This window comes from Aotus nancymaae, unplaced genomic scaffold (genome assembly GCF_030222135.1).
Source record: "Aotus nancymaae isolate 86718 unplaced genomic scaffold, 86718_ANA_hifiasm-v0.15.2.pri h1tg000030l, whole genome shotgun sequence".
Classification (NCBI taxonomy): Eukaryota; Metazoa; Chordata; class Mammalia; order Primates; family Aotidae; genus Aotus; species Aotus nancymaae.
Genome location: NW_026988443.1, coordinates 3,768,434 through 3,789,948, shown reverse-complemented (window position 1 = coordinate 3,789,948; position 21,515 = coordinate 3,768,434). Strand labels below are relative to the sequence as shown.

General features: G+C 47.9%; 1 protein-coding gene across 1 annotated transcript in view; it reads left to right on the top strand.

Annotated features, from left to right (window-relative positions):
- Positions 1 to 14,889, top strand: part of N4BP1 (NEDD4 binding protein 1) — a 75,684-nt gene extending 60,795 nt beyond the window's left edge. Inside the window, exons 3-7 of the mRNA XM_064383035.1 lie at positions 595 to 725; positions 2,321 to 2,417; positions 5,653 to 5,760; positions 7,536 to 7,643; positions 10,567 to 14,889. Coding sequence (XP_064239105.1) covers positions 595 to 725; positions 2,321 to 2,417; positions 5,653 to 5,760; positions 7,536 to 7,643; positions 10,567 to 10,924 — 802 coding nt within the window. The 3' untranslated portion in view covers positions 10,925 to 14,889. The remainder of the gene's footprint in view (positions 1 to 594; positions 726 to 2,320; positions 2,418 to 5,652; positions 5,761 to 7,535; positions 7,644 to 10,566) is intronic.
- The last annotated feature ends 6,626 nt before the right edge of the window (positions 14,890 to 21,515 follow it).

The following is a 21,515-nucleotide window of genomic DNA, read 5'->3' as shown; positions in this document are numbered from 1 at the left end:
GTGGTATGACAGAGACTGTGTGGCTCTTAACAGAAAAAGTACGCTGACCTGTGTTCTATACTGTTCCTTGGGCTTTTTTTTTTTTTTTTTTACCTTTTTTCCCTGCTTTCTGCTTTCTTAAAATAGCCTTTTACAGCCCCCATTTAGTTTCATTTGAGTCTTGCCCTCAACTTGTTTCTCGTAAGCTATAAACTGGGTAAATATTGCCATTCCCAGAACAGAGTGGAGCCTTCTGGGGGCAGGACACAGCAGCATCTTTGGAGGTGGCAGGGGTGATGACCGTGTCACATCTTTGTCCCTTTCTTCCGTCACAGGGAACAGGTATTATATGGAGCTCACTGCCTTCTATCACAACAGCATACCCAGTTAGATTAACAAAATGCAAGAAAAATCCTAAGATACTATTAAGTGTTCTGTCCCCTACAGTGGATTCCATCCTAACTTTAAACTGTGCAGCTAAATCCCAAAAAATATAAGAATATTGAAGGAAACATTGCTTATTGTTTGTTGTATGTGTAGGTTACCTTTTCATGGTGAAACTTAATATGCTTTAAACAGAAATACATTTTACTTAATGTCCTTTCTTATTTCTAGCCATGGTCTGAAAAAGTTCTTTTCTTGTCGTGGAATTGCAATTGCAGTTGAATATTTTTGGAAGCTTGGCAACAGAAACATCACTGTATTTGTCCCTCAGTGGAGAACAAGGCGTGATCCTAATGTCACAGGTGAGGCAAACTGATTTTTTCAGATTTCTATTGAAATGTTTAATGAGTCACTTACCATTACAACACATGCTATTTAGAATAGAGCTGTGTGCCATGGGCAACAGCTTTAAAAATGAAATTGTAAATCAACTGCACCTAGCAAAACATCAACTGAAGAGTACCACAGCATCAGAAATACTAGGAGGTAGGGTGGAAAATTAGCATAGTTGTTTATATGGGAACTTATGTTAAGCTTAATATAAATCATTTCTGTTAACCATAAAGTACTTCTGGCTGACCTGCAGGCCACACACAAAAGATTTGAACTTACTATGAATCATGAAATGTTCAGAGAAACTTCAGGTTGTTTGTGTCATAGGTCATGATAGGGAGGTAGGTGAAAGGGCTATGCCAGGCAACTTAACACATCAGAGTACCTGGAAAAATAAAGTCAATTGTGGTGAGGGAGGGTGAGTACAGGACTTGCCCAGCACATTAAACAGGAAGTGAAATTTAGTCACTAGTGGGGCAGAAATGGTCAAACCACACAGTTCCCAAGTATTCCCAACTTCCCCCATTTCGAAGAGCATATTCATATTAACAGAGGGTACATGAGGAATGTGACACATCCATTCATTTTGTCATTTTTGTGATTGGATCCCTGAGGGAGTCTCTTAATCCTTACATGCTCTGCATTGCTTATGTCAGTGATGAGTACTATTGTAGGGGATTCAGGCATGGGAATCTCAGGCCCTGAGCTTTTAGCTGCAACCAGTGGCAGCATCACTGGTTTTCTAAAATGTGGCTTTGGCCCTCCATTCTCCGTTGTCACCACCCACCCCCATGAAAACCAGCAAATATTTGCATGAGCACCTAAGAGAAGTTGGATAGGAGGCCAATAGGAGGAGGCTTCAACAGATTCTTGGCATAGGGACCTTTTTTGGGATTGGGTTAGAACCATTTGTCCCTCCTATCCCTAGATCTGCCCTAGTCCCACCCTTACCCTCTCTCAGGGTCTCTTGTCATCCCTCTCTTTGCCCTCTATTTCTTGTAGTGTAGCTCTGGAAGAGTTCTTGACAGTAGGCTTCATTAAACACCCAGGCTGGAGTGCAGCATGCAATCTCAGCTCACTGCAATCTCTGCCTCCCAGGTTCAGGCGATTCTCCTGCCTCAGCCTCCCGAGTAGCTGGGATTACAGGCACACACTACCACACCTGGCTTTTTTTGTATTTTTAGTAGAGACAGGGTTTCACTATGTTGGCCAGGCATGTCTCGGACTCCTGACCTCAAGTGATCCACCCGCCTCGGCCTCCAAAGTGCTGGGATTACAGGCATGATCCACCACACCTGGCCTACTCCTCTTAAGAAGCAAATGAGTTTAATCTTTTTATATTTAAAAAATTACTAAACTTAGTTCATATGTTGTTTTTGCCTTAGTATGGGTCTGGCTTGATTGGTTTGTTTTTTCCCTTCCCAGTGAGTTAGTAAAATTCAGTCAATACAAAAAAGGTTTTCTACAGCTCTCCAAGTGAAACATTTGAGTGTACTTTCATTTATTGATACATTTGGGAAAATAGCCCTTTTCTGAATGTGTATTCAACTTATTTCATGAACAGAACAGCACTTCTTAACCCAGCTCCAGGAGCTCGGAATATTATCTTTAACTCCTGCCCGGATGGTCTTTGGAGAAAGAATTGCTTCTCATGATGACAGGTATGAAAGGCCATTCTCCTTCTTCCTAAGGTGGGAGTCGGGTGTTGAGGAGCCAGCCACCTGCTCTCCTGACAGGTCTACATTCTCAGAGGATCTGTTGGATGTGGGGATTTTAATATTTATGGTCATTAAGGTGATATGCTCAATGATATTTGCTACATGGTTTTAGAAACATCATAAAAGAAACCGTTTGTGTTTTAGTAAAACATGGCCGAAAACCTGTAAGTAAAAGCAGATATTGTAATCTTTTGTTGGTACATGCTAAAAGTAACATTTGTCTTAGTGTGGCAGGCTTGAAAATGGTTTTCAAATATTATCTCCTCCCAGTTTACTTTTGGTCAGTGACTTAGCCTATTATTGTAATGCCTGGGTCCTCAGTGTTCCTTCTACATAATAGAAGTATCTCAACTGACCCTACTGTGATAGGAGTAAGCTACATTTTTTTTTCTTTCTTTCTTTTTTTTGAGATGGAGTCTCGCTCTGTTGCCCAGGCTGGAGTGCAGTGGCACGATCTCGGCTCACTGCAACCTCTGCCTTGCAGGTTCAAGCGATTCTCCTGCCTCAGCCTCCTGAGTAGCTGGGATTACAGACACATACAACCATGCCCAGCTAATTTTTGTATTTTTAGTGGAGACAGGGTTTTGCCATGTTGACCAGGCTGGTCTTGAACTCCTGACCTCAGGTGATCTGCCCACATCAGCCTCCCAAAGTGCTGGGATTACAGGAGTGAGCCACCATGCCCAGCCTATAAGCTGCATTTCTTAGCTTGGCATATGACTCAGGAAGCAGGTACTAGTGCATCTGGGTCACCAAGATTTAATCTATACCTTTTAAATGTTTTGTTTTGTTTGTGAAATGGAGTTTTTCTCTGTCACCTGGGCTGGAGTGCAATGGCACAATCTTGGCTCGTTGCAACCTCCGCCTCCCAGGTTCAACCCATTCTCCTGCCTTAGCATCCCAAGTAGCTGGGATTACAGGCATGCACCACCACGCCTGGCTAATTCTTGTATTTTTAGTAGAGATGGGGTTTTATTATGTTTGTCAGACTGGTCTCAAACTCCTGACATCAGGTAATCTACCCATGTGGACCTCTCAAAGTGCTAGGGTTACAGGGATGAGCCACTGCGCTTGGCCCTTTTTAAATTTTTTCTAAAAACTTTTTATTTTATTGAGCACTAACCAAATCTAATACACAGAGCTAGGTTCTGGGGACATGGATGATTCAGATGTACCTCCTGCCCTAAGGAATTTTGAGAAGACATATGCATAAGTAACAGAAAGGAGTTTTGCTGTGGTTGAATAAGAGAAGGTTCTAAACTTAACCAATGGAAATAGGACCTGTTTTTAAAATCCTCCTTGTGATATGAAATTAGTAGGAAGTAGTATTTGGGAACCTAGTGGTAGCTGTTTATGCTTCTCTCTCCTGCATTTGCCCTGTTTATTTTCATCTGGCTTATAGCACTGACAGGCCCCCCTGGTGTGTTTGCCTGTGTTCCACCAAAACACTCCCCTATTGAAGATTGTGTTTAGCTTGTGACCCAAGCTAGTGAATGATAGTCGAATGGGTAGGAGATGAAAAGAGGGCCTGGGTAGGGGATGGGGGGCTTGGGACTACAGCAGACATATATTCATTCACCAAAAGGGCCTTCTCATTGACAGTCCCTTACCCTGCATCAGGCTGGTATGCAAGACCAGATCTGATGGGTGAGAATCAGGTGGCATGGAAGAGCTGAAAGAGGATAGCATATGTGGGTGCCTGGGGGATGGGTGAGAGGTACTGGAAGGTGGCATGGAAGGACACTTCCTGCTCAGCCCTTTGAGACGGACAGGGACCCTGCAGGACTCAGGTCCTCTAACACAGCAGCTTCATTCTCACACCAGCAGGATTGGAACCCATGCACAAGTATGCAGACTAAGCTCTTCCTTCGTTGATACGACTCTTGGGGTTTTTAGAGGACATGCATATATATTCTCATTCATAGTACATGCACTCAGAAGTCTTACTACCTATTTTTATTAGTAGTTCTGGGCAAACATTACCACTTAGAACTCACACCAGTTAGAAATCATTTGTAAAATGTTACTTAAGCCAAAGAACTAAATCATAATTACTTTCCAAGGTTTTCTGAGATCTCTTAAACTAATGAGGTTTGTTTTTTTAATCTCCATTAAGTATTCATCACTGCTAGTAAAAGCAGTTTTTTGTACCTGTAATTCCAGTGATTCCCTTAATTTATTTTTTATTATCTTTGTCTACATTGCCTTAGACAAATGCAGTCACCCTGACTTAAGGAATAAAATTCACATTATCCTCACAGATCACTTGGTAAGAGAGTCTGAGCATGAATAATCTCCAGTGAAATGAAAGTCTTCTTTACTGTTTCATCCTTCCCCTATTTCATCACCGTGTATCCTGTCATATCTACCATTTGAGTGAATCTATAGCTTAAGCCTAAACAAAATGGCAGTTCTAGATACCTCTTTTTAAATCAGAGCAGTGTAAACCTATGAATCTGTTTTGGGGAACAGTCTTGTTCTGTCACCCAGACTGGAGTGCAGCAATACGATCTCAGCTCACTGCAGCCTCCACCTGCCTGGGCTCAGCTCATGCTTACCTCAGCCTCCTAAGTAGCTGGGACTACAGGGCACACCTGGCTAATTTTTTGTATTTTTTGTAGAGACGGGGTTTCACCATGGTTGCCCAGATTGGTCTCGAACTCCTAGGCTTGAGTGATCTGCCCACCTCGGCTTCCCAAAGTGTTGGGATTACAGGCATGAGCCGCCACACTTGGCTTGAACCTATGAATTTTTAAAAAGAAAAAAGAACCGTAAGATGGACTGTACTAAGCAGCTAATCTTAGAACCAAAATACTGTTGTTTTGTAACTTAAATCTGAATAATGATTTCTCAGGCTTGTCAGGTCTCATTCTCTACTCTGGTCCTCATGCATTCTTATTAACATTGTTTACTGATAATACAACTTTTGAATAAATTATAGTTGAGATCATTTTTTTAAAATCTAATTATTTTACAATCACGCTAATAATTTTAGAGACATTCGCCATTCTGATTGATCTTCAGTTGATAGGGGCTGAACTTTTCTGTGGCCTAGGCTTGGTTAAATTCTTTGATGGTTTTCCTATGAAGAGGAAATCTTCTCTTGTTTTCTTATAACATGGCTTCTGTGAGCCAAGGATGCCTGTTGCTCATTTTAAACTCTCTTATATTACCATAGGTTTCTACTACACTTAGCGGACAAAACTGGTGGCATAATTGTAACAAATGATAATTTCAGAGAATTTGTGAATGAGTCAGTCTCTTGGAGAGAAATTATTACAAAAAGGTAATATTTTCTTCTGTTTCTTTGGTCAGAAAAGTTTTGTTTTTAATTGCTTGTTTCTATGTGCATTTTGTTTGTTTTGTTTTCTGTATTCCTTGGCCCCACAGAAGGCAATATAGGAGACCAAAGTATCATAAGACTGTGCTGTATTCCCAGTTCCTAGGTCGCCAGCCCCTCCAGGTAAGCGGGGGCCCAGTACAGAGCAGCAAGCTCGCTGGCAGTGATGAGCGTGGGCATGCTCTGTTCCCACCACGGCCTACTAGGACATCAGAGTTTTCTTGCATGAAGCAGGAGCCACAGTTAAGTGTGATGGAGCACCACCGGCCTCCCTATTTTACTCAGCTGTGAAGTGAAAGGGTGAACTTCATGGCAGCTGGGATTCCAGCTCTGAAATGATGTGATTATAGAAAGAGGAAAGGACCGAAAGCAATGTATCCTGACTGGGTTTTCATTTCTTGGTGATCAGGAGAGAATATTTCTGCTTTTTAATATCTGATGCTTTTCTTGAGGTTTTTACAGTCATAGTTTAGTCATCTATATTGAAAATATCTTTAGATATCCAGAATAAAACAAAATTATGGTCAAGAGTTTAGCTGCTGTTTTTCATTTTGTAATAATACTGTGAATGTGTCCATTGCTGAAAAATGCCCTAAGATCAGCAGGCACTGGCTTCTAGGACTTTTTGTTAACAAGTATCACCTGACCAGTTATTTAAAACAGAAAGCAAGAGTCTATGATAATGCTAGGAATAAGTCATGTAGGCCAGAAACCTTAAAACATAAAGTAAATATACCTCACACAAAGTATAACTAATATGTAGTATAACTAGCAATATAGCTAGTATAACTAGATATTTATCTCTGTTGGGGTTCCACAGTTGCACCTTGCCTGGTATTTATATTTTCCTAAATTATTAGAAGATTTTTTTTAAAGATTCTGTGTTATGAATGTCCAGGTGAGAGTTAATTACTGTACGCATTTTGACACCTTATCCTGTTAAAAAGCTGTTGTTGATAGCTCAACCAAGAATTGGTCTTTGACCTTCTGGGCACAGTTAATGAGCTGTTAATCTTATAGGGCATGTTTCTGTTGGACCTCTGCCCTGGGCTCATTGTGAGTAATTACTGGACACTCATCCATGTATGCATGGAGGGTTTAAATGCAGTTAAGACAGGTGCTCTCTAGCCAAGCCATTGCTTTCAGCATTCACAAAAACAAGGCAGAAAGGAGACCTGGACAACAAGCACAGGCATTTGGACTTTAAAAAATTGTTTTATTTTCTATTTTCCCCTGATAGGATAGATAGTGCTCTAAATACCTAAGATTTCTTTTATTCATATTTTGTTTTCCTTTTTAAAAACATTATTTTCAGTGGATTTGCTTATGGACACATTTATTACCAGTTTTATTAAAAAATTAAACCTTTGTTCAGCATTTGTGTTCTAAGCTGACAGTCTTTAAACCTTATTTGTCAGAGTTATATTAAAGTTACAGTAGAAGAATTGCTTCCTAAACTCAGTAAAAATCTGGAAGTCTTGATGAGAAATTTAAGGACTGGCTGATAAAATGTTCTAACTCTATTCTATTTGTGTCCAAAACAGAAAAATTAAAAGGGTTTGACTTGGGTGTTTTTCCCACTTTTAGGCATTTGAGCAGTCTTAAGATTTGTAGGCTGACCTGACCATTGCTTTGGCATCAGGTTGCTGCTTTGGGATCCTTAAGCAGGCCCTGGGCAGTGAGGACCCTGTTTCTCAGCCTTGTGGTGTTCTGTGTTGCAGGCTGCTGCAGTACACATTTGTGGGGGACATATTTATGGTTCCTGATGATCCTCTGGGAAGAAGTGGACCTCGATTAGAGGAGTTTCTTCAGAAGGAAGTCTGTCTTAGGTATTTCCTTTTTCAGATTGTCTTGTATTAAAAAATCTATTTCAATTCTTTGTGATTTAATGCAGGTGCTGTCTTTATAGACTAAAAATGGCCTTTAAAAAAGGTATTTTTTTTTGAGACAGGGTCTTGCTCTGTCACCCAGGCTGGAGTGCAGTGTCTTGATTTCAGCTCACTGCAACCTTTGCCCACCCCTCCTTCCCCCCATCCCCAGCTCAAGTGATCCTCCCACCTTAAGCGTCCCAAGTAGCTGGGACCACAGGCTCGTACCACTACGCTCAGCTGTTTTTTTGTATTTTTAGTAGAGACAGGATCTCACCATGTTTCCCAAGCTGGTCTGAAACTCCTAAGCTCAAGCAATATGCCTTCCTCAGCCTCCCAAAGTGTTGGGATTAAAAGTGTGAGCTACCGTACCTGGCCAAATTTTTTTTTAAGCCTTAAATTTAGTGCTGGTTTTATATATTTGGAAGCTAATGTAGCAAGCATCCCAGTGGGTGTTTGTTTTTTGTGGGGTTTCTTTTTTTTGAGACAGAGGTTCGCTCTTATTGCCCAAGCTGGAGTGCAGTGGTGCACGATCTCGGCTCACTGCAACCTCCACCTCCCAGGTTCAAGAAATTCTTCTGCCTCAGCCTCCCAAGTAGCTGGGATTACAGGTGCGTGCTATAAGACTTGGCTAATTTTTTGTATCTTTAGCAGAAACAGGATTTCACCATGTTAGCCAGTCTGGTCTTGAAGTCCTGACCTCAGGTGATCCGCCTGCCTCGGCCTCCCAAAGTGCTGGGATTACAGATATGAGCCACCATGCCCAGCCTTTTTGTGGGTTTAAAAAGATGAAGCCAGGGCTAGGTGCAGTGGCTCACGCCTGTAATCCCACACTTTGCAAGGCTGAGGCAGGTGGATCACTTAAGGTCAGAAGTTCAAGACCATCCTGGCCAATATGGTGAAACCCTGGCTCTACTAAAAATACAAAAATTAGCCAGGTTGGTGGTGCACGCCTGTGATCCCAGCATTTTGCAAGGCCAAGGCAGGTGGATCACTTGAGTTCAGGAGTTTGAGACCATCCTGGCCAACATGGTAAAAACCCTGGCTCTATTCAAAATACAAATTTAGCCAGTTGTGGTAGCGCATGCCTGTAATCCCAGCTACTTGGGAAGCTGAGGCAGGAGAATTGCTTGAACCCAGGAGGCAGAGGCTACAGTGAGCCAAGATTGCACCACTGCACTCCAGCCTGGGCAACAGAGTGAGACTCTGTCTCAAAAAAAAAAAAAATCAAAAAACAAAGCTGGTTTTCAAGCTGGTGGTCACTTACTAGCCTAGTGAATACTACATAGATCCATCATGTATGTGTGAGAGCTTTCCCTCTGAACTATCAGTGCCTGATGGGCTCATTTTGTATGCATGAACACCTTTTTATATTCATTTTCTAAAGTCATTTGCTTTGAACGTGTTATGCTTATATTAATTTACTTACTGCTCAGGAATCACTGCGTCGAGGAACCGACCATTACTTTCTACATTCACTGAATGGAAAAGCCAGTATTCTGTGTTTATCTGACAATGATTTGGTAGTTTAGGTTTTCTTTGTTGTAGTTTCTTAGGTAACAAACGTAAAAGGTTCCTGCAAACCTAACAGGAAGATCATATGACCCCATGACTGATGTTTACTCTTTTTTTTAAACTAAAACAGGCTGCACTTCTGTGAATCCCCAGCTGATATTTGCATGGGAGTAGGATGGGGGTCTAAGCTGAGAGTAAGACACACAGCTCTCCCAGCATTTTTAGGCAGTCACACTTTCCAGCTGATCTTTTCCATTTGGAACGGGAACCACTGGGAATTGTGGTTTGGATTCAGTGGCAGGTGGTGATGGGGTTTTTTTTCACATGGTGGTATCTTCTACCTAGGAGACCACTACAATTTCAATTCCCTGGTCTTGTGAATCATGTTTCTTTTGAGCCTTTGGGTTTTATGACACAGATGAGGACTTAATTCCCAAACGCCATGCTTCTGTAACCACATGAAGAGAATGGCAGCCATTTTCCACACCTGCTGCATGCACATCAGACCATCTCGGTTTCCTTCCCCACATCTGAACTTGGAAATCCCCTGCTGGGCTTCAGGCCTGAGCCCCATGTGTGAGCATCAATCAGGTCCGTGGGTTAGAGTTACCAGAAGGAGAGTTCTCTGTTTCCTCCTGCTCCTTGAGCAACCTGGCATGGGATCAGTCCTGCCTGCCCTTTCCCTCTCACCTCGTGGCTTTTTGTAGAGCTGTTCACGAATCAGTTAAGTAGTTGGGAATCACTTCCATCACAAAGGGGCTGTTGAAGTTAGTTGAGCTTTTGAAGATGGGTAGACTTCTGCTAGCCTCATTTCTTAACTGTAGGTTGAGTCCAGTGGGAGGCTTTTGAACGATACAGATGCCCTCCATGCACACACATACTTGCACACACCCATGTGCATACAAGTGTGGGCATCCACCCACACCTCATCCAGATTAAGTCAGTGGGGACTGCCACTCTACCCAAAAGGAGTCCCTTCTCATTTCTGTCACCCAGGGTCCTGCACAAAATCAAAATCTTCAAAAGAGTAAGACCCCGTTAAACCTTTTGAAAGCTCTCAAGGCCACCCTGGTTAGAGCCAAACAGCTGGATGGGGTCGGTTCTCACAGCAGCAGACCTGGGAGGGTGGTGCTCCCTCACACAGCGTGCTCACTCCCTGTCATGCCTGAAGATCACATCAGTGGAATCCCCGTAGGCTTCTCTGTGGGCAGCTGATGTCACCACCTCCACCTCAGTCTCTCATCCTGCCTTTGGAAGCCAGGGAGTGGCATCGTAAGCCTCAAGGCCTGCCACAGATACCTTTTAAAGTATGTCCATGATTTCTTACTTACTTATAACCCAACTCACCAGGACTCGCTTCCATTCACAGAGATATGCAGCCCCTACTCAATGCCCTGCCAAATGTGGGCATGTTTGACCCCAGCTTCAGAGTCCCTGGCACCCAGGCAGCCAATACCAGCCACCAGCCTCCAACCCGAATTCAAGGAGCACCTTCAAGCCACTGGCTCCCTCAGCAGCCCCACTTCTCACTGCTGCCGACCCTCCCCAATCTCCAGCAGAACCTGCCCATGCCAGCTCAGAGATCTTCTGCGGAAACCAATCAGCTGAGGGAAGCCCTTCTGAAGATCTTCCCTGACTCGGAGCAAAGACTGAAAATAGACCAGATCTTGGTGGCCCACCCGTACATGAAAGATCTAAACGCACTCTCTGCCATGGTTTTGGATTGAAGATTGTGCTGAGAAGCTTGCGCTCAGGGCTGGCTGATCAAATTCAAGCTCACACCTGTACCTGTTGGGAACGAACATAATGTGAAGAAACTTATTTCCCAGTGTAAACGCAGTTGTATAGAAAAAGTTTTGTGTATAAATCTGGGTTTTCAAAACCAGCTTTTTTCTATATATAAATTATGCTGCTATTACAGATTTAACATTTTCTGTTAAAGGAAAGTCTACATTTTCTGCCTGTTCAGAACTGTTTAATAGCAGTTACTCTTGAGTGTATTTACCTTTTTATGTTTTTTAAACTATTTTCCTTAAAGCCGAAAATATTGACAAATGGATATGGTTAGCCTTTATAAATAAAAAAAAAAAAAAAGTTGCTTTCTTAAGGAAAGCAAGACCTCTTAAAGTTTATTTTCTTGAGATGAATATGTCCCGTCACTACCATGAAGTGTGCTCCCCCTTCCAGCCTCCTCTGCCCTCACCCCCGGAGTTAGAGTGGGTAGGAGTCAGTTTGTTCTGCAGGATCTTTGGCTGGAGCATTGTGAAAGTGGACCCGTGGTGCCACTAGATGGCACTTGGTGCCTAGCTGTGGTGAATGACCAGAGCAAAGTTAGACTCACATAATACCAAGGCTAGAAGACAATGTGGAGCCCATGGAGTCCCACCCTTCTTCCCCTTCCACCCTGCGCTAGAGGGGACGGCCCAGTGTGCTCGCCGTCCGGACATGCCCACAGCCACAGCTGAGGAGTGGCTGGGCAGGCAGCAGGCTCCCCAGCCAGGGCTCGACACGCTTACAGGCTAGCGCCTCCCCACGTAGCTCTGAAAGTCATGTCTTAGCTTCTGAACACTAAAGGAAGATGAATGAAGAGCCCTGTCACTGTGGCCATCTTGTGTCTGCAACTGCAGGAGATACCCCAATGTGGAGTTTGTACTGCTTTGCCAAAAAACGGTTTTCTATTCTCAAAAATGACCCAAGCCAATAAATAGCATTAGTAGCTTCTGTGGGGGGTCCCAGAGACCCTGTATTCATTTTCCCTGTGTTTGTCTCTCTAGTGTCCTCGACAGCCTTTCCTGTGAGTCTTTCTCAGAATTGGTATCTTAATATTGTCTGTTTTCAGTGTTACCCAAATGCAGTGTCAGTGAAGTTCTTTTCCTGGATAATCTTAACATCTTTACTCTTACTGTCTGAACTTTCAAAGGGCTTTGTATTTTACACCTGCATCCCCAGGCTGCTCACAGTTGGCTTCCTGCCTGCCTGTGGATCGTGTCTCTCTCCTGGCCCTGAAGAGTGGAGGCTGAGAAGTCAGTGCTGGTTTGTTCATGGTGAGGGGACTGGGGGGCATCCCGGAGTGCTCCCGCCAGGCCTGTTTATTGGTTTTGTTTGATCGCTGCATCCTTTGAGGAATGAATCCAGAGCCCTCCAGGAGGCCAGGCTTGTACTTCAGTCATGTTCCTCTCAGATGCCTCCGTGACGCCTCCTGATGTGGAACCGGTTGTCTCTTGTTTGGGCCAGTGGCCAAGTCACCCAGCTGTGGAAGCAGAGGTAAAAGATGAGGCCAGCCAGGAGGAAGACTTCAGTCACAGCTCCTATGCCTCAGCTTTGCACCTGTTTTCAAAAGCACAGCTGAGATGTGTGGGCTGGGGCTCTCTTGCAGCAACTCTGGCCTTCTTTCTCATGGTCCGTTTCAGCAGCCTGGCTGACCAACTGTTTCTCCTCTGCTTCAGAGAAGAAACCCAGGAGATGCCCTGACTGCCAGGCTGAGTCTCCACCATGCTGGCTGGTGCTGGCTAGGCAGAGGAGGTCACCACTTCTCCCAGCTGTAGAAGCTACTTGACCCTTGACGTTTGGCTTCTGTAAGTCTGTGTTCTGACTGTTGCTTTGGAGCGATTGGCCTGTCCCCTTTCCCTTTCTTGGCTATGGGAAGGAAGGATAAGAAAAGAGCTCATTACTTCCCTTCATTAGATACAATATGAGACAGAATTATTCCTTCCAAAACCCCTCAGGTTTAGTTAAATTTAATATTTAAAAACCCAAATTATCAAACCATTAAAAAACACTCATGACTGGTTCTCAGCCTCCTCCAGTACTAGCCTCAGTGTGGCTGCTGCGTAAGTGTCCGTAGCCTGTCTACCTCCTGCAGCGGGGCCGTCCGCTGCTTCCTTGTCCACTGCTCAGGCTCTCCTGCTTCGTGGCATCCACAGAAAGTAGTTGGCAAGGCAAAGATGTCACCCTGATTCAACAGTCGGGATGTCTGATGCTCAGAGAGGTTGTCCTAGGGGGCCTGGTGATTCCCGGGCCTACATTCTTCCCTAAGCTCCAGGCCGCTGTCTCTTGTCTGACTTCTCCGCAAGTGGTCTGAGCCCCTGTAGGCTGCAGTCAGGAGACAGAAGGTGTCTGGGCCGTCCTGGACAGCAGGTCAGCATTGCTGGGCAGGCTCGGCTGTGTGGCTGGGACTCAGGCCTGGGTGGCTTTCGAAAGCAGTGAGGGGACAGCTGGCCTCATGCCCATGCAGGCTTGTTGTGACACGGTGGGATGAGGGAAGACTCAGATCTACACACAGAAACCCTCTTCTCCCCGCCGTCCCCCAGCGTTGCCACACATGTCACATGTTTTAGATTGAAACAGCCTGATTCCCGGAAGAATCCTCTCCATTCATTGCTAGTGCTTCCCCTCATCTCTCACTCTCCACTTCTCAGTTTGCAAACGTGGCTTTCGACCACCAAGTGAAAGCGGACTGAGAGCGGCCCCTGGGGGCAGCCCGGTGCCTGGCTGCAAGGCCGCGCCGGAGCTGTCTTGGTACCTGTCGCAGCCCCAGCGCGTGCTGCTATTGACTGGACTATCCCTGCTTCCCACCACTTCTCTCACTCCCAGACCTCTCTTACTCTTTTTGTCTCTTTTTGCCTAAAGGCCAGTCCTTAACACCCTGTTCTTCCTCAGCAGGTGGTTTGCAGACTTTGCCCCACCTGTGGGGCTCCTGGTGGAGATGCCAGCTGGTATTAAGAATGCAGGTTACTGGGCATGACCCGGCAAATGCTTGCCCAGTAGTTATGGAGGAAGGCCTGGGAATCTGCAATTGAGCATGTTCCCTGGGCAGTTCCCATGCAGATGATCCCTGGACCACATGTTGAGAAACTGCACTTATCCTTAGGGACACACTGTCCCTCTCCCCGCTGTCCCCTCTCTGCAGTGACCTCCGGCCCTGCCCTTCAGGAGTGTACTTCCCATTCCACCGGGAAGCCCCATGGCATCCTCAGGCTCCCTAGAAGCACAGCCTGCACAGGGACCCTCCCTCCTTCCACACCCACCCTCCATGAGGTTCCCTGCTCTGCCCTTGTGCTTTGCTGGCCCCTGCTCTCAGACACCCAGGGGCAGTCAGCCCTGACTGGCCAGCCCCTTGTAACGCTGCCCTCTACCGTCCAGACCCTGCAGTGCGACCATATTTACCTTCCAGAAACACACTTCTAGTCACCCTTCCTGCAAAGTGATCTGCAATGGCTGTTTGACCAGAGCACCAAGTTCATAGCCCCTGAGCTTAATTCCATGACTGTCCACCTCCCAGCCATATTTGACTGTCCACTTAGCCCCACCCAAACGGTCCCTGTGGCCACATGTTTCCCATGACCTGTAGGCTCTGCAGTTGGACTTCTCTCCACTAGAGATGCCCTTCTCCCAAATGACTTCCCTCCTGAAAGGCCCGGCCTGAGTCCTCCTCGTCCCCTTCCCTTGTCCAGTGCTTCTGCCGGAAGCAGCCCCATGGTGTTCTATGACCGCACAGCACTTTGTGTCTTGCTTTGGGCACTCGCCGCTCTGGCTGGTGCCACTGCCGCTGATCGTGTACTGTGTCTTGCCGCCCTTTCTAGACTGTGAGCTCCTCGCGGGCAAGGACCGCCTGTGTTCTCTGTATTTCCCACGGCGCCTAGCACAGAGCCTTGCACTTGATAGGTGCTCAATAAATGTCTGCCTAAGTGAACCGGAGGACAGTGCCTTCTTGACTGCGGCATCTGGCAGCAGGACCAGTAAGAGGCCAGGAATCCACCACCCTGCAGTGTGGGAAAGTGGGCTGGTGCTCTGCTAGGGTCACTCCACTCCCTTCCTCCCTCCTCTGCCAGGCTCCAGCACACGGCATCCTGGGCACAGGGTTCCAGGGAGGGGTGCCTGGCGTGGGCTGTGTACCAGGTGTGCTCAGGCTTCCTGGCCAGGGCAGACACCCGGCCCACGCTACCCCAGTCCGAGTCACTCCTGGGGAGTTCCTCTGTGGTGGTGGGAATCACGGGATGCCAGGCCCAGATCTCTCAGAAGCCATTTTCTGGCCTGAGGGAAGCCGGCCTGTGGCAGGAAAGAAGCAGAGACGTAAGAGAGGTTCCTGGCAGCATGAGCTCCGGGTTCCTGTTGTCAGGAAAGCCCTTCCTCAGATGGCACCACGCCCCAGTATTCTAACACACTTCCCTTTTTGCTTAAGCTGGTCATTCCAGTTGGATTTACATCCTTTGAAATCGAGAGTCTTGAGTAACACGTGTTACTGTCTTTAGCAAGGATTTGCAGATGGAGTAGGAAAGGCCCCACAGACATGCGCAAATGGGGCTTCAGGAGTGTCCACCCCAGTCAGAAAATGCTGGGAGAGGCCAACCAGCATACTCTACCATTGGAGTTGAGTAACTTGAAACTCAGGCCTGGGCCTCTCAGCAGAGAACTCGGCCTAGTGCTCGAGCTGTTCCCTGCCACCTTGGCTCTGCACCCTCCCGCTGCCTCTTCAGTCCCCTGACAGCAGTTCTTTTGCCCGGTTTCCTAGTTGGGCAGATGCCAGCACTGTTGATTTGGAGTTTGACTTTCTGTACACTTCAGAAGTGTGAATAAGCGTTATTTTATTACGCCTATTTTACAGATGAGGAAACGTAGTTCCTTATCTCGAAGGAACTAAGGAAACTAAGTTTCCTCATCTGTAAAATAGGCATAATAATGCTTTCTAGTTCAAGGGTGACATGAGGAGTAAGCATGTAAATACCCGTGAGGTGCCTAGAACTGTGCCCAACCCAGAGCCCCACTCGATGGCTGCTATTGGGGCTCTGATCAGCAACCCTGCGGATGCTTACATAACTAGTCACCACCCTTCCAGGTCGTCCCACACCCCCACCAGCCGGCTCTTATCTCCAGGTCCTGAATGCACTCCTTTGTCGCCGTGGGCCAACGATGAGGGTGCTTAGGTTAGGGCCTAAATTTCTTGCAGTGCCTCAGTAGGGCCGTGGGAAGTCCACCTGTGGTCTGGAGAGAGCATTGTTCCTTGAGCAAGGCAGGCACCCAGGAGAGTCCCTTGGGTGCCATCAACAGAGAAAGCACCTGGAGGAAGTGGATGCAACCACTGCCTGCCCGCAGGGTGCTGAGAAAGCTAAGCCCAGCAGCCAGTGCCACGCCCTCACCACCCATGTACCCGGCAAGCTTCTGTCTCCTTTAATCCTGACCACACTCCTGACATGCTGCTGTTATTATCTCAATTTCGCAGAGGAAGAAACTGAGGTACAAAGATGCTCAGGAACTTGCTTTCAAGCTAAGATGTCCAGGATTTAGGATTTGAATTCCAATGGGCCGCCCCACCTCCCTGAAAGGCACAGCTGCCCCAGAGATGACTCGGCAGCCAGGATGGCGCCTAAGATCCCTCCACCCATCAGGGAAAAGAATTGAGGGCCCACGACAGACCTGGGTCAAGGCTGTCAGTCTTCAGGGCACGGGGAGGCTGTGGAAGGAAGCTGCCTCCCCACTTCCTGCGTTGTGGGCCTGTGTCCAGCCCTGTTCCTGCAGGAGGTTGCCAAGAGTGTATTTGTTAAAAGAAGTTGACCAGTTCTGCAGAAGTTCTGTCGGGAGTGAGCCCGTGCATGCATCAGAGCCGCCTTCCGCTTCATTTCGGGAAACACAGCTAAGTTGATGTTGATTGGAAACTGAACGTGGCTTTTTTCCAGGCTCAGGCTCTAATCCCCTAATGCCAGGGCTGGGGGCATTCACTGGGGAAATGGGCTGGGCAGGCAGGGATTTGCCCAGAAACAGAGCAGAAGTACCTACCCATAGCCAGTGCTGGAGCCAGAAACCCAGAGGCTTAGGCCTTCTTGAACCAGCCCTCTTCCACCCCCTCCTGCCTGGTAGCTTCAGCTTGCAGAGGCGCAGGACTCCAAACCACAGACTCCAGCCTTTGGGGCTTTCCTTCCCCAGCCCCAAGTCCCCAGGGAGCCCTGCTTGGCCCCACATCCCGAAACCCAGTCTGGGGTCAGGCCTGGGCAGGCCCTGTCCTTCCCTCCTCCCTGCTCCTAGCGAGAAGAGGAGGAGGAGGCCTCCCCTGAAAAGAATGCGCTTGTCTGCCCGCCTGTCTGGCTCCTGGATCAGTCTAAGGTTTCAGCCACCAAAACAGGCAGCAGGAAAGAGAGGGCCTCCTGCAGCCGGCCCCCAGCAGCTGCACACGGTGACTCGCTCACTGGACTTCCCCAAACTAGGGTGTCTCTCGACGCCAGCAGGCCCCTCTCCCCTTGCCAGCCCCTCAGGACCCCTGGCACCTCACGCCTCCACTCTGAGAAGGGCTGGGCACCCGTACTTCTTCCCACTGTGTGGCTAAGAGACCTGAGGCCCAGCTGGTGAGGGGTGGGGCCCAAACCCCTCATCCTCTCTGGATGCTCCACCTTCCCAGCTCCTCCGGGGTTCCTCCATCCCTGATCTTGAGCAGCCACTGCATGCAGGGGACAGTGCCAGGGAAGGGAGAGAACAGCCAGAATGGTCCTTTTCCTGAAGGCCCTGTGCCCAGCAAGCCTGTGGGGTGAGGGCATGACCTGCTCCCGTACTTCCTTTCTGTGACCTTGAGAAAGCTACACAGCCTCAAGGCCACAGGCCCTCATCTGTGATGGGCTAGTGCCACTGCCCTCAAGAGCTGGTGGTCTGTGACCCCGGCTGTGCATTGGGATCCCCTAGGGCAGCGCTGCCCAGGCCACACCCCACACCCGGGAGATCAGAATCCAACAGCCATGTTTTCTGGTAATCCCAGGTGATCTGGTGTGCCCTCACAGTTGAGAACCAACTCCCTACTAAAAAGTGGTTGCAACCAGGACTGAATCCTAAGAAATGGGCCTGGCTCCTGGGAGAATCCTTCCCATCCTGAGTCCCACAGTGAGGAAGGCACCTTTGCACCCAGGCCAGTGAGTGTCCCCTAGAATACATGCTGCTCCAGTCAGGGTCCCTCAGGGCCTCATCTGACCTTTGGTGGTTTTCAAATCCAAGGCCCTGCAGAGGCAGGACACAGAGTGGGGCATGGAGTCAGGGAGCCCGGGACCCATCCAGCTCCCTCCTGGTTCCTGAGCGCCAGCAAGGCTGGCCTTGGCTTCCGGTGTTTCTCCCGACCTGGCCCAGCTGTGCGTCCTCAATTCCTGCCAGAAGCCGGCTTAATTACGTCTGGGGACAATTTCTGCACGAGATGAGGGAGAGCAGCTGGTACTCATTGAGCTTGCAAGCTTCTTTCCATAAAGCAGCACCTTCATTCTCCCCACCCTCCACTCCCCACAAACCCTGGTCACCGTCCCACAGGCACTAGGGGCCTGAGAGCCCAGCAGGGCTAGCCACACCACTGAGCAGGGAAGGAGGAGGCCACCAAGTGGAGAGCCCTTGTGTCACAGTCGCAGTGTGGATAGAGGCCTGGCTGGCTTGGGTTGCCCATGACCATCAGCCGTTGGGTAAAGCAGGACTGAGTCCAGGTCTTACTCCCACATTTGTTCCTTCCACTGCCTGCCCTGAAGATAAGGGTTTCTTTTCTCTGTGAGCCTTTTCTGGTTGTCTGACACTGCCTGGTTTACCCATCAGCCCCAGCCCAGGAACTCTGTCTTTGAGGGCCAGCCAGAGCATCTCACACCCGTAGAGGCGGGGATGATGGAGCGGGACTGCCAGTCACCTGGTTTCTCCCTCTGAGAACTCTGGCTCTAAAAGGCACAAGCCATAGCTGGAGGAGGCCCTCGTCCACCATTTGGCCTCTGCAGACGTGGAGGCCATCCCAGACCTTCGAGCACTCCAGCTTACCAGAATTACTATCCCCAGCCCAAACCACCCCTTTGGAATTTGGCATCCCGGTATCACAGAGACCACCAGGGAAATCTGTGTCAGGGGCCGGGGCTGAGGCCTGAGAACCCATCCTAATGTGAAATGCCGTACATGGGCCTGGACCCCATTCTTCTCCACAGCCTCTTCCCAGACTGAAGACCCAAGCCATGCCACTTTGTTCTCAGGCGTCTCCCATAGGGACCCCCAGTCCCAGCCAGAGCTGCTCAGCATCTTCTCAGTTGAATCCATCTCTATAGCAGCCCAACAGGGTAGGCAAGAATGGTTATCCCACGTCGCAGAGGAGGAAACTGAGGCATGGCCATTCTGTGATCAGCAGAGCCAAGACTTGAACGCAGGCCTCCACACTCTGAGAGCAGCGCTCTGTCCCTCCACAGAATGGCTCAGGGATCCACAGCTGGCTGACCAGTCATTCATGCCTTGATGTCTACCACCCTCTGTTCATAGCTTCTGCATACTAGATGTCGGCTGGAATGGGCCACTGTGGAGGCTGACAGCCTCACAGGTCAGGGAAATCAGAGCCTGGAAGCGCAGATGGGATAGAAGGGAGCTAACCAGGCTAGGGAGGGCTGCTATGGATGGAGAGCACTCGCACAGGGAAACAGCAAACGGAAAGGAAGCCTCTGAGGGGGAGCTTTAGAGGAATCATAAGTTTCTTGGGGCTGGAGAGGTCAGGGAAGAGGGTCTGGCCGTATCCTAAGAGATGTGTTCTGCCTCCTCTCCCCAGTGTGGGAGGCCAGCTGGGTGCACACTCCACTCTGGAAAACCCTTCCCAAGCCTGTGTTTCTGCACTTTGGAGATGACTCTGGCTCCAGCCCTCACTGACTCTTAGGAAAGGAGGGCAACCCAAGTTTTCATGTAACCTAGCTCTATTCCTGGGGTGTATTAATGGGGTGGCAGGGCTGAGATGAGGGCCTTCGATGCATGGAGGACTCACTGCTTAGCTGCTCCCAATGTCTGTCCTGGGGGGCTCAGCCTGTCAGTAGCATGGGGAGGCCCAAGGGTCCTGGTACCAGATGATGGGGCTCAATCTTCCCAAGACCACTGAGAATCTGTCTGCACCTCTGGGCTTCATGTGCACCCTCCTTGAAGGGCCAAGACCCAGGGGAAAGTCAACCCTTCTGCCTAAGACTGTACAGTTCACGGCCTTCTCTAAAAGCGGGAAGATGCATCTGATTCCTCTTTAGGGAAAAAAATCAAGTTGGTTTTTTTGTTTGTTTTGTTTAATGGGGCAGAGTCATTCCTGATCATGACTTAATAATGTATGTAACTTCTGCTCAAGAGGATCCCTTAACTGCCTGGAGTCTCAGTGTCCCCATCTGTACACTTGGGTCACCCTGGTTTGCAAGCGAATGCCGTTGTCCATTTACATCCAGCAATCCTTACATAACCAGGGTTGGGCTAGTTCTTTTCCCTCTAGTCAACTTTTTTTTTTTTTAGGTAAAAGTTTTGCTCTGTCATTCAGGCTGCAGTGCAGGGGCACGATCTTGGCTCCCTGCAACGTCTACCTCCCAGGTTCAAGCAATTCTCCTGCCTCAGCCTCCTAAGTAGCTGGGATTACAGGTGCCTGCCACCACGCCTGTCTAAATTTTATACTTTTTACTAGAGACAGGGTTTTGCCATGTTGGCCAGGCTGGTCTTGAACTCCTGACCTCAGGTGACGCCCTCCCCACCGCCTGTGAGCCACCGCACCCAGCCACAACCTCAATAAGTTTTAAAAAGGCTTCACTCTGGGATACTATGCAGCCACAAAAAAGAATGAGATCAGGTCTTTTGCAGAAACACAGATGGAGCTGGTGGCCATTATCCTTAGCAAACTAACACAGGAACAGAATACCAAATACTGCATGTTCTCACTTATAGGTAAGAGCTATTAATAAATGATGAGAACTCATGGACACAAAGAGGGAAGCAACAGACACTGGGGCCTATTGGAGTGTGGAGGATGGGAGGAAGGAAAAGATTAGGAAAAATAACTAATACACAACAAACCTTCATGACACAAGTATACCTGTATAACAAACCTGTCCATGTACCCCTGAACTTAAAAGTTAAATAAAAAAAAAAAAAGGTGGCCAACACAGTGGCTTACACCTGTAATTCCAGCACTTTGGGAGGCCAAGGCGAAGCAGGAAGATTACCTGAGGTCAGGAGTTTGAGAACAGCCTGGCCAAAATGGTGAAAACCCATCTCTACTAAAAATACAAAAAAAAAAAAAAAAAAAAAAAATTAGCCAGGTATGGTGGTGGGTGCCTGTAATCCCAGCTACTTAGCAGGCTGAGGCAAGAGAATTTGCTTGAACCTGGGAGGCGGAGGTTCAAATGAGCTGAGATTGTGCCCATTGCACTCCAGCCTGGGCAACAGAGTGAGACTCTGTCTCAGACAAAAAAAAGTTTTCACTCATCTTCCTTCTGTACAAGACAGAACAGGACCCTTTTCATTGTATTTTGTTATTTTTAGTTATTTATTTATCTTTAGAGACAGGGTCAAGCTACCTACACTGGTCTCCAACTCCTG